This window comes from Protopterus annectens, chromosome 9.part0 (assembly GCF_019279795.1).
Source record: "Protopterus annectens isolate FY-2018-M chromosome 9.part0, PAN1.0, whole genome shotgun sequence".
NCBI classification, from domain to species: Eukaryota; Metazoa; Chordata; order Ceratodontiformes; family Protopteridae; genus Protopterus; species Protopterus annectens.
The window spans coordinates 175,256,422-175,270,535 of record NC_056743.1 but is presented as its reverse complement, the minus strand read 5'-3'; the positions used below and the strand labels follow the sequence as shown (position 1 = coordinate 175,270,535).

The 14,114-nt window shown below is 38.5% G+C and overlaps 1 protein-coding gene across 1 annotated transcript in view; it reads right to left on the bottom strand.

Annotated features, from left to right (window-relative positions):
- The window catches only part of PPFIBP1 (PPFIA binding protein 1), a 2,404,664-nt gene that overhangs the window by 614,059 nt on the left and 1,776,491 nt on the right, over positions 1-14,114 (bottom strand). Inside the window, exon 22 of the mRNA XM_044082713.1 lies at positions 7,666-7,788. Within this exon, the coding sequence (XP_043938648.1) occupies positions 7,666-7,788 (123 nt within the window). The remainder of the gene's footprint in view (positions 1-7,665; positions 7,789-14,114) is intronic.

Below are 14,114 nucleotides of genomic sequence, written 5' to 3'. Positions count from 1 at the left end.
ATACATTGGTGTTGAAGCCAATGACAATACGAGGCCAGAACTCAGCCCCCATCAATGGAGCTGACAATATCAGTTCTAATAACACGGACATCAACATGATTCATGTCCAGTAAACGACTAGCTGGAAGTGCCACCACCATCAGTGGTGTAAAATCTGACATCACAGAATTTGGTACCAACACTCATTCTGACCCTGGGATAAATTCCAAGAGGGTATTTAAAAAAAAAAAAAAAAAAAAGTGAAATCATAACGTCAAAAACTTTAATGGCAAAGCTTTCGGATAAAATCCTTCATCAGTACAACAAGTTAATCTAAGAACACATTTAAATACAATAATGAATCAATCCCATATCACACGGCCAAACTTAAAAAAGCAATAATTATTATTTCAAACATCTGCTTATATTTTAAAATAGGTTTTAAAGAGACCATTCGATTTGTACCAGGGGCATGGTCAGCATTCAAACGCAATATCCATTCATATTCTTTTGTCTCCAATTTATTATTAAAATCTCCACCTCTACCACGTATTTCAGACGTAGGGGGGTTGCGACAAATGCTTTGGCTCAACATATAAATGAAAATAACACTCGTTTTTACGTTTAGGGTTTTAGATTCAGTTTTTAGAGACCTACAAGGTGGAGATTTTGACGTTGTGATTTCACATTTTTTTTTTTTTTTAATACTTTAGAAGTTTGCAAGTGTTTTTACTTTATCATGTTCTGTAACTGTTTTCTGATAAATTCCAAGAGGGTCAAAGCCAATATCCTACGGAATGTCAACAGAACTCTCAGGCAGGACCAGTGCCAACCTATCAGTCTATGTCAGGCAAAGCAGAAGTGGTGGAAACTATACTTGAAGTTTTATGGGAAAAGAAGGTATCCCTTTCCAAACTGGAAACAAAGTATTAACTTTTAGTCTGAAACGAGGGCACTGAATGAACTGTCTCAGCTACAGTACCCACAACTTTAACAATGACATTTTTGTACAAGTTCTTATACCACTTTTGTACAGCTACAACAATTGGAGAGGTCTACATAGCAGGTTTAGGCTTTAGATATGTATGACTTGGCCTCTTTTAGGGTGGGACTGCAAACCCAATGCAGTGGATTGCTGTTTACAGGAAATGGAAGGAAGGGGGATAGATACCGCTGTAGTATCTATAGCAGAGATGACCTGCTTAAATAAACAAAGTTTTAAGTGACCTTTTCTTTAAGAGTACATCTTAAAAATTCCCTGCTGGTGGACTACTTCAGTATATTCTGTTGTTCCCCCAAAATGATAGATAGAAGTGGTGTTTTTATCTTGGGGAAGAATTGTTCTTGCACAGGCATACTTGTAGAATGACTGATCTGTCATCTCATTAATAAAAGGGGCCAAAATCCCAGCCCAGTGACCCCGGCAACTCATGTTTGGCTAGCTGTATACATACGGGAGGGGATGGACAAGGAAGAATGGATTTAAGCAGACGATATCAACTATCCCATCTTGGGAAGAAGTAGAAGGTCAGGCCTGCCACATTTATAACGTTGGGGAATCACATGTGGAAGATGCTAGATAGGGCACTTCCTGTTACAGCAAAGTGTACCAATGAGTCAGAATAGGGATAGTCATGAAGAAGCATTTGTGCTTTTCCCCAGCCAAGCAGATACTGTACAGTCTGCAAGCTGCCTGCTGAGAAGAGGTTTGGGGGGGGGGTTTAAGGAGTGTGTCATGTGACCAGCATCTGCTCAATAACGACCAACTCTCACATTCAAGGAGAATGAATAGGATAATAAGGCTCCCCGGACAGGAAAAAATGAGATGTACAGCTCTTACACAGTCCAAGCAATGGAACAATGGAAGGAAGGAATGAGTACATACGGCACAGGAAGGGGAGATCAATGGAAATTTCTATTGTGGGGATAAAAAATAATGAAAAGAGCCAAGGTCCAAAAGGAAGGAGAAAACAGTAAAAATTAAACTAAGAAAAAAAATGAAGCTGAGAATTTTTTTTTTTTTTTTTACAACAGAACAGCTCTACAACTCTAGTGCCAAGGTAAGAGTGAGCCTATGCCCAAGAAGGGATAAAAAAAAATACATATATATATATATATTCAGAGGGAAAGTAAGTCAAAAGTACATGCAGGAGGATAGAGAAATAGAAATATGGGTATTGCAGACTAGCACAGCCCACAGAAGATTTATTCACAGGTTTCTCTCACTTTTGTCAAAAAACAGCCTGAGGTCATCTTCCTTGACTGATAAGAACATGATGATATGGGGAGGCTAAGGAATGTTAAAGTTAAAATGTAAGGCTAGAATGCCTGCATTTGCAATATCCCCACTCCAGTAACAAAAAGTTTAAAAAATATAATATACATATTTGACTCCGTGGGAGTTGCTGGGAGAAAGGCAAGACATAGGCAGGGGATGACTATGAGCTTCTTTGCAGAACTGACAAGCAGACTAGTATCAAGTTGAGCTATAATTCAGCAATGACAACAGAGGTTATTAGTATCACTGAAGACATTATGGACTCATGTTTAAACAAAAAAACAAACAAAAAAAAACCAAAATCCAAAATATTGCAACAAAAGTCAAGAAACTAACTAAAATAAATACTGAATGCAAAGTATAAAAAAGTACAGTTGTGGAAAAATCTTACCATAAAGTAGATGTTGTCCTCTTCACTGCTGCAGTATTCTCAACTTTAGGAATCTCCTGCAAAGGACAGCCCATTATCTGCCAAGTATATCAAAGACTTTAGATCTTGTATGCACTATATGTCACAAGTATGCTTCCCACATAGGATGCAAGACATAATGGTGACATACAGATGGCATAACCCAGAACTGAACTGTCAGAGTAGAGAATAGCCTCCATAGAACAAAAAAGGTATGCACATCCAGAAGGAGAATATGCAGAAGACAAAGGAGGGACCCTCAGCCTGGAGGCCAACCAAACCAAAGACTAAAAAGAAAAAAGGGAGCCTGAGGGAGGGACTGAATACAGTAACAATGAAGACAAGGACATCTACTATTATAATAAGATTTTACACAACTGTACCAGGAAGAGACCTCCACACCATGAAGTAACCTTGACAGATGATGGACAGAACCCAAGAATATAAGGTGATGAGTTTCCAGTTTGGAAGACAGAGTGACAGCCAAAGGGACAAGGGAGCCTGGCTGAGGGGTTGGAGGGGGCAAAATGTCAAAGAGAAGCAGGCTTGTCTGAAAGAGAAGGCTTCCGAGCCATAACAGCCTGGGAAGATTTTGCAAGAGGGGCTCACTTATTACCCTTCTTGCCTTTAGTGGCCTGCCGAGGCTGCCTGAGAACAAATCTAGACCTAGTAGGATAGTTCTTCTGGAAGCAGGGATACGGGAGACAAAATATTTTTAAGGGCCTGCAAAGCTTTACTTTTTTTCTTGAAGGGACTTAAAACAAAGCAGCAGTCCCAAACAGATTCTTATTACCCAAAGGAGCATTCAGCAACTTAGCCTTAATATCTCAGGTAAAGAATGCACACGAAGCAGAGTAATGCCTGATGACAGACCCAAAGGCAGCAGCTCTGGAAGAGGCATCAGCAGCATCATAGCTGCACTTGATAGAGTGTAGAGCCACCTGAGATGTAGAACCCAACATAGATAAAGCAGAAGACTTCCCTTCATAATCAGGGAGGTCAGAAATAACTTGACAAGCCTGGACAATCAAGGCCTGAGCATATCTGGTCATGTGGGTCTGGTAACTGATGGCCCTAATGGCCAAAGTAAAAGCTGTACAGACCTTATTTCCAGCCCCCTTCCATTGCTCTACTATCCTTATCCGAAGGCAGAAACTTGGAAGAGGGCAAAGGCTTGTCAGAGGAGACAGACACCACAGCAGGTTCAGCAGAAGGAAAATTAAGTAGAAAATGACAATCCTCAGGAACATATAGAACCTGTCAGGTTTCTTTGGAGCAGGGCACTGAGAATCAGGAATCTTAGAGGCAGCTCTAAAGGAGTCTAACAAAGCAGCCAACTCAGGGGGTACTGCAGAAGCTTTAGTAGTGTCAATCAGACACCTGAGAAGAATTCCACTTAAAGTATTCCATCATTCTGACCAGTCTCTCCAAAATACAACTCCTTAGGAGACTCTGGAATAATGGACTCTCTTCATCACAGCCATTAGCCAAAGGAGAAGGCATTTGGGTTTGGGTTCTCAAGGCCATTTGGAAGGAGTTTAAGTCCAAGGGGGGTTAGACACAGAAATCCCTTGGGGAGGTTTCTGGAACATTCAGGCATTAAACAAGCCCCGAGTAAACTCCTGTCATTCCCTTTGAGGGTTATTTGGACATACAGAAGAATGTTTAGTCTTCTCTTTTTCTTGGCAGAGACATCAGCCCTAACAATGGAGGTTCTGAACCCTGATGGGATTAATAGGAGTGCCTGCAACCTCATCCCTGACCAGAATCTGTGGAATCCCTCTAGTGCCCTCTGAGATAAAAGTGGCTCCCCCTACACATCTGGAGCAGATGCCTGCAAACTCACAAATGCCTTACAAATATTACAGGAGTTATAGTCATGGGAAGGACCCACACTGACATTTTCACTTCCTGGAGGATATGAACTCCAGGTAAAAAAATAAGACCACCAGCAAAAAGAAAGAAAAAAAAAGACCTTAAATGAGCACTTAATCTGATGGCTAGCTAATTCGGCACAGCAAAGGGTGTTCAGGCCGATGAGTGATGATCACATTCAGAATGGTGGCAAACTTAATCCGTACGTCACCTTTATGCCCTACGGCATGTGAAGTACACCACATATAAAATCTAAAAGCTTTGGTATACTGGTCAGATGTTGAGCTGTCCTTGGCAGGAGATCCCTAAGGTTGAGCATACTGCAACAGTGATATAGAAGGACATCTCATGACGATAAATAGCAAAACAACAACAAGAAATAACAATCAAAGCAAAACTGTGAGAAGTTTTGCCCCCTCCCACACCCTCAGGACTGCCTTATACTATTAACCCTAAAGCTGCACAACAGTGTGGAAAAGAGCAAATACATTGAAGGGGTTAACTCATTAATATGCAACACTATACAGTGAAATTCAATGAATCACTCACTTCCTAAAATATCCTTTACCCTATTTTGGAACACTACTAAGGAGGAATCAATCCAAAACTATTAAACACAAAACAAAGCATAAATATGACAATACAGCTGCAGGTAGATATCTCAACTCTCTACTATTAAGCAATCACTCTCAGTCCTCATTTAATACTGTGCTAACATTTAAGACTACCTAAAGTTCAGCCCCTACCTTTAACTAAAATTCCTGTGGCTCATCATTATTTTCCAATCATACTTTACAACTTGCATTCTCTTTTTCTTATGCTTCCAAGTGCCATATGGTCTCTGGGTACCAAAGAATTTTTACTACCCGGCTTGCTCTCTAACAAGTCGCAACAGAGTCCTACAGTGATCCCTTGTGGACAGTCACCAAATTTTCAAGGCAAAAGGGGAAACAAAAGCAAATGATTAGGTCTTTCTTCTGTATCGCATGCGTGCACTCACACCTGCAGACAATTCAGATTCCAGAATACACCTAATGTACGTCTTTAGGATGTGGAAGGCAACCACAGCACCCAAAGAAAACCCATATGGACACATGGAGGACATGCAGTCTGCACAGAAGACACCTAAGCTAAGAACTGAACCAAATAACCTCTTGCTGTGAGGCAGCAATGCCACCCACTGCATCACATTATCTACTTACTCTAAAATGTGGAAATTTTCATACAAACGTACTTCAATTTACAGTTTCAGTCTTCAAAGCTTCAGTTCTCTGGGAACCTGTTATACATATGACACAATCTCTACTTTATGACTGGTACTTGAAAAACAGCTTCAGTTTTATGAACGTTTTACTTAAGCCAAACTACAGACACTGATCATCTCACACTGTGGAGACACAAATAGCTATCTGAAGCACTTTAGACTCAATGCCTTTTAGAACACCAGTCAGTCATTACCAGTTTAAAATCAATATACAAATTTACTGCCATGTTAAAGATGACTACTCATCCACAGTTACCTCCTGGTCTTCCTAGTCTTCCTAAATGCACTCTACATTTTTAGGGTGACATTCTCGGATACCAGCTTTTAAAGCAGTAGGTTAGATGATTGCTACGCTTTAAATGCATAGCTTAATAAGCATAAATCCAAGACATTACAGTCACTAATGTCACCAATGGTTTAGAAAGACCCTTCATGCCAATGGACAATCGTGCAGATAGCAAGCTACCAGAACTATGGGGTGATAATCTGTTGGTAACATTGTAGTCTTAGATGTGGATCTTGATGGGACTCTGTCAAGAGCATTAATGAACACACATCATCTTGTGTTAGTGCACAAGGCAGAGGCTACAAGAAGAGAAACTGCTGAGACTGTAATAGGTCAATCTACTAAAGTGATTTACAGAAACTGGACCTGATTGGCTGCTGCACTTCAGGAGCTCCAGGTACCTGATCGCAGACATTTTCTTCCCCTTTTAAACTGCCTCTCAGCTGAGAAGGTGCTGGATGGACACAGAAACAGGATTTTGTTAGTTCCTGCATTTCAGGAGCACCAACTAGCAAACTGTGGACCTTTTTTTTTTTTTTTTTTTTTTGCTGTTCCATTGAAGAGATGGGGCAGGCAGGAGGGAGAGGGCATATATCTGTCTACCTATTACTAGCACAAGGTGTGGACCTGAATCCAGCAACGCCTCTGCCAGTGACTAATGTTGAGGAAAAGTAGTCAAATTTTTAATTTTGTTCAAATCAGTTTTTGCTTATGCGTTACAAAAAAAAAAAAGACAACGCAGTCAATCTCAATCCACATTTTATACCTAGGATAAGTAAATAAATTTCTCACCACTGTACAAGTCAACCATCTGAGGGAATTAATGAAATGGGCAATGTACGTTCACATTTTTAAAGGTTCATTCATTCCAGTCCGTTTCCATTTATATTACAAAACTAGCTTTCCAAATGTGCAGAGTTGCTTAAATTAAACAACATCTTTATTTCCACGAATTTGTATTGCCCTTTTCTCCCAGATGACCTCAGAATATTTACTGACTGGGGAGTATAAGGGCAAAATTATTTGAAGGTGCAAGAGAAGCAGCCTTACTACAAAAAAAAAATTATATCTCAGCTATAATTTTACCTCCACAGCATGATACATGAATGGCAAAATTCCACTAACTGGGACATTATAGACTCTCAAAAATAAGTATTTGATGTACACCTACTGACATGGGGAAAAAACTCATCCATGTAACAGCTTTGTCCCAAGTACTCCCTAATTAAGCATTTCTGCATGTCTTCATGGCTCTCCCCGTTTATGAAAGTTCAACTTGCAGATGTACAGATCACTACTGCAGGTATCAGATAATGGTACATAATCTACTGGCATCACATGAATAATTGGGTCCATCCCATGCATGGCTTAAATTACTTCAAGACCTATGTGGCAAAACATGCATGACTAATGCAGCACAAAAAACTCTCACACACATATTCTTTTACTGAATGCAATGTCACCCATGGAGACACAAAAAATACTATTACACTAGCGATCAACTGTTTTCTGTCCATTAAAGTTATCATAAAATACTTAAAGTATGCAGTTTTACAATAATCTCATATGTGTACCTCATCAGATGGCCTTCTTCGTAAACAGTTTGGCTCAAAGTTGTTAATCCGTAGAACCTGAATTGCTCTTTTAATACTAAGATGATGTAGTACGCTGACAACTTTAAGAGACAGCAAGTCATCCTGTTACAAAAATATAAAAAAAGTAAATTAGTACGTACTAATACAAAAATGTAATTTAAAATCCACCACCACTGGCACAGAATAGTAACAGTGGAAAAAAGATTAGTATTTTCTTCACACACACAAAAAAAAAATGTCCATACACAGTATCACAGAAATATCCCACTGCAAATTTGGACATTTTCTCTCAAACAAAATTTCTAAAATATATAACTATGTTGTAGTTTTTAAATGTTTTATGTTACTTACCCTTAGTAATCTCCTCTCATGCAAACATTGAACTTAGCCTAAAGAATGGCAAAAGTTAACAACTGTATATTTAATTTTATACTTGTTTAACAGGAATGTCTGACTGGGTAAAACCCACCCTTTTTCAGCAGAGGCCCATGGAAGTAAAGCTCCAATAAGTTATTCAAGCACAAAGTTTCAGAAAAACAGTATTACAAATCTATAAGAAACTGCTTACAATAGTACAAAATTTGATAATAAAGAATAACTGTAGAGATTACATATATATATATATATGTATATCTATATATATGTATATCTATATATATATATATATATATGTATATCTATATATATATATATATATATATATATATATATATATATATATATATATATATATATATATATATATATATACACACACACACACACACACACACACACACACACACACACACACACACACACACACACACTACAGTTAACACTGGAGAGGGAGAGGAGAAACTTTGGTGAACTGGTACTTCAGCGCATGACAGAATTCTAGCAGGAATTCACTTACCTAGGTAGTAAGACACATACAGTGAGAAATTACATAGGTTCTACACCGTGGGAAGTAGGAGGCTTACTGTGCTTGGTTAGGCAGTTGCGTGACACTTTATAACATGACTGCATTCCAGGAGGAATTTAATTTCTGAGGCAATGATGTTTTCTGTGTTGACTTACTAAGGCTTTTATTCTGTAAAAGGAATATGGCTCACAGATAGCTGAATGATCTAGAGTGGTGACCCAAAATATAAGGTTGTAGTTAGTGTAAGCAATGGGAGTAGCAGATTATGAATAATTGAAAGAAATGATAACTACTACGAATATTAGGGTCTATATTACGTTATCGAATACTAATGTATTCGAAAATGTAACAGTCGACCCATAAATGTCGAAGTTGTAAAACTTCGAACATTTACAAAAAATACAAAACCTCACCCAAGCAAACCATTTAAATACTATAAGCAGGGGATCAAGCCTCCCTGCACCCTCACACCCCCGCTACTTAAATATATCAACTCCAAGATCGCCATACAGTGCAGACGATGGAAAACTTCCATTTCTGCACTGTACGGAGATCTCCATTGAAATGTTCGACGTTTTACAACTTCAACATTTACGAGTCGACTATTACATTTTCAAATACATTAGTATTCGATAACGTAATACAGACCCAAATATTACATAGTCTGCAGAATCTACACCTAAAAAATAAAATCTTTTGGAAGTTATGAAATAGAGAAAATAACTATACTGTTAAATAAATGGACTAAAATAGACACCAAAGATACAATGCATTATGTGTAAAGTAAAATCCCAGTAAAATATTTGCTTTTAAGTCTAGTGACTTCCCACATTTTATGTCCCAAAATTTCAACACATTTTGTGACCTCGCAGTTTACAGAATGATCTATTCAAATACCTCAGTGTACCTCTGGATCTCACTGAAAAAGGCCTTATTACAGTAAAATACAACAAAAAGATATTGTGGCATATTCTTTGCTACCCATTTTAATTCCTTTGATTTCTGATTGCCTGGCTTAGGGGTTTTAAGCATAATGCAAACAAAACAGAATGCAGAGGACAACCTTGTCTAGTACCACTTGTTATATACACGCTTCAAAAAATTCTTACTTGGTCTCTGGGTGTGTTATGACTTGAAAATATTTATTTTTTAATTTATTGGAAATTAGTTGGGGCAAAAGTTGTGTTATAAGCATGAGAAGTCTGTCTGAGTTGCCTGACCTGGACATTAAATGGAAGACAATATAGACAGCAACAGTTATAGCGTTCACTATCTGCATTCCAACAGTTCAAAACTGTGTGTGGGGAGGGCAGTGGCTGTGGAAGGGGTAAATTCACTGTGTGTCACATCTGGTGATGATCCACCCAACAGATTTGCTTCATCACCAAGCCACAGTCTGTCACACTAAAAGCTGAAACACCAGGTTTGGGGTGCATCTTACATGATGGGTTACAGAATTTAGTGAAGCCAAACATTTTCATAATACCAAATGACTTCTGCAACACACCAGCAGACTCACCAGTGTCGACGTCAGCCAGAATCAATCAATTTGGAGACCCAAACAGAAATCCAGTAAGAAAGTCCAAAAACTCTTAGAAAAGCATTCTCACTCTGCTGGGAGGATGGAAGATAAGGAAGAAGCCACAGCTTAACTTTTACATCCAAGGTACAAAAGAGAGTTGCTGCTCTCGCTCTGAACCTTGGCAAGATACAGGCAATATTGAAAAAAGATCACCAATACACCCTCGGCACGTCTATCCTTAAGCAGTGAATTACTGAAAAAATACAGTTGTATATGTTCTACTTATGTGTAACAGTAGATGTTCAAATTCCTCACTGTCTCAGTAGCATGGACAATACTGAAAAAAAGATCACCATTAAACCCTCAGCATGTCTAGCCTTAAGCAGTGAATTACTGAGAAAATACAGTTGTATACGTTCTACTTATGCATAACAGTAGATGTTCAAATTCCTCACTGTCTCAGTGGCATGGGTTATCTTTCCAAGGTAACCTAATACTGGCCAGCTTTCAAAAGCTCCGACCCCCCCCCCTTCTTTTCCTGTAACAGCTGACTGGCTGTGCATACCCTGTGTTCAAGCTTTTTCCCACCCACAGAGGAGTACAGAAAAGTACATAAAGCCAGAATCATATAGCAAGAGTAAATCTGAAGCCAGTTCCAATACCATAAAACAAATCCAACAACAACTGAATCAAAAAGGCTGAAACTCACATCAAACTATGCACAACCTAGGCAGGATGGCAGGTGGTGAGAAATTTGAACATCTACTGTTACAGGTAAGTAGGACTTGTGCAACTGTACTATATTCATCATTCCCACTGCTTCAGTGGCATTTTGGGTAGATTCCCACAACCTCCCCTAAATGGGAAGTGGAAGGAGGAAGGATAAAGATCCAAGAGCCCCTAGAGAACGGTTCTAGCAAAGCCTGCTCTGGTCCTTGAAAAAGGATCCAGCTTGTAGTGCTTTGTAAAGGTATGAGCAGAGAACTACACTGCTCCTCTAGAAGGCTTTCAGACTCCTCCTCTTTCCAATGTGCCTTTGAAGAGGATAATGCCCTACTAGTGTGAACGTCAACCTTGCCTAAAAGAGATTTACCATGATGGGACTAATAGAAAATAACAGCAGAGGACAACCATCATGCAATAGTTTGCAGTTTGACATTTCTTAATCCCTGTATATAAAGAAAAATTAAAGTTTTACACTTACCATAAAGTTACATCTGTTTTGTTGTATTCCATCCATTCCTCTACATATGGGGTTTTGGATCTGATGTTGGATCAATCTTTGGCTGCTTCAAAGCTTAGGATCTGGGGATTAGGCTCCTCCCCCCTAATCATTACTCCCATGTATCACAGGAGCTACCTCAGATCGAGTTTGCCCCTCCTAAAGGTCTGATTACGATCCAAACCAATGATGGAGAGAAAAATTCAAGGGGAAATGGTGGCTAAACACCAAGACCCAAGGAAAAGTCAGTTAGACCTGTCTCAGGTAACATTTGCTATTGAGATGTTATTTGGTAACACTAACAGGATGGAGGGAGGGTAGTGGATGAATGGATGGAACATGAGAATTCATATACAATGTTATGGTAAATGCACACCATTCATATTGAATGTTGTCTCTCCATCCATTCCTCTACATATGGAGCAGAGTGCTCAGCTACTTGAACATTTGGGTGGCCTCATGGAAGGATATCCCTGTCCAGTTTATAATGACAAATGAATCCGTGCACTTTTGACTAGGTAGCTGCAGCACAAACATTGATAGGGACACTGGAGAAAAAGGCTGCGGATGAAACCACTGATATAGTTTAATAAGCTTTGGGTTTTGAAGCTAAAGACATTTTTTTTTAACAAGAAACATCTTTACTAAATTATCACATGACATAAGCAGTCATACAGTAATATAAACTAAAACAAACCATACTGACAATTTTAGTTGCAAACACTATACATCACTTACAAACTATCCAGTGGACTATAAAAGTGGGACAAAGGCTCACAAACTGGGACAATTTTTAAATACTGCTCTTACAAACTTAGAAAGTTGATAGAATAGGTTTTGCATTAGCATGAATTTTCTGAAGGATATGAAGTCTAAACTCTAAAATGTCTGTCATTATTTTATGATTTACCACTAATTTGCCAGAAGACCACAATTTTATGAAAGATGGACTGAAAATATGAGGCCAAAATCGGGACATTCTGCAAAAATCTGTACAGTTCAGAGGAATGTAGGGAAGGCGGTATCTAGCCTGCAGGCCAAATAAATTCTTGGCCTCTTCCCATTCTATTACCTTTCCCTCTCAATTATTTGCTCCCAATACCTTGGTAAGTTTGCCAATTTTCTCCAATAAATTCCAGCCCCCTTCTTGCCTATTGTCTGCAATCCTAATTGTAGTAATCCTCACTGGCAGAATCTCCTTTCTCCATTCTCATGCTGGCTTAGTTCTTAAAAAACTTTCTGCTACTTTATGAATATAATACTCTGTACTATTATTGTCATTCTCCTTAAGGATCTGTATACAAAATCCCAGTCTCTCATTTTTTTCTTGAGTTTCCCCCTATTTCATCATCCCTTTCTACTTTTAATTATAAGTGTCTACTTGTGCTATGTATCGGAGACTTAACTGCATAGCTCTGAAATACCCCTTCAAATCAGGTAATCTCAAACCGCATTGTTCTATTGGAAGATTCAGCTCATCACATTTGACCCTTGCCATATTCCCCTCCCAGATAAAATCCTTCAGCTCTTTTTTAACTGCTATCCACAACTTCTCCTCTGTTTGATAAAAATATGCCTGATCTGTGTATAAAACTAAAGGGACTATAAACATTTTAATTGCTGTTATCTTGCTATCCATACAACAGAGCTTCCAATTTATCAATTTTGTATCATCATTTGTTAATTCTCTTTCCCACATATCCTTAGCGGCCACACCACAATCCTTTTTAATTCACACTCCCAAGTACTTCATTTTATCATATCCTCATAGATATCCATATTGTTGAACCAACTCGTGTGCATACATAATTTTCAGCTATTGCCTTTGTTTTAGCTTAATTGACTTTGTATCCAGAAAAGATCTGATACTGCCTCAAAGCATTCCACAAGACTGAAATGCCCTTTTTTGGTTTTATCAGGTATAAAATATCAGCAAATAGAGCCAGCTTTTCTTGACTACCATTTATCAATTATATATTTGAATTTTTGAGTACTTCATTTTCTTGGTCAATGGTTCTAAATGTAATGCAAATAACAAAAGGGAAAGAGAATATCTCTGCCTGGTTCCTCTGCTCAAGCAGAAATTATCAGAGAGGAACACACCCACTTTCATTTTCACTTCTGATCCCTCATATATCCTCTTAATCAACTTAATAATTTTATCAGGGAATGCAAATGCTTCCAGTGCCCTGCTCATAAACTTCCAGCTTACTCTGTCAAATGCTTTCGCTGCATCAAGATCCACCAAGAAGTGGTATTTTCTTACATTCTGCTTCCCTCAGGATCAGTGTTCTGATAATGTTGTCAAATATTTGCCTCCCCTCCACAAAACCACACTGATCCATATCTATCAATTCTGGCATCATCTTTGCCATTCTTTTAGCCATTATAGACAAACACTTTATAATCTTGGTTTAGGATGGAAATGGGCCTGTACGAAGCTGCATCTGATGGGTCTATATCCTTTTAGGTACCCAACACCGCTTCCTTCCAAGATGTTGGTGTTTCTCCTCCTCTTAAAATACTGTTAAACAAAACCTTCCAGATCCTTATAAATTTTTGCCTCCTAGCTTCCAAACGTCCACAGGAATATCACCTATTTATGGGGATTTTCCTGTATATTGGTTATAAATCACCATTTTTATCTCATCTCCTCCAATCTTAACTGTTAGTAATTGAGCCTTATCTACTAATCTTGACATATTTAATTCTTCCATAAACATTTCCATGTGTACCTTTTCTTGATGTCCATATTTATCTACCTCATACAGAGTTTAATA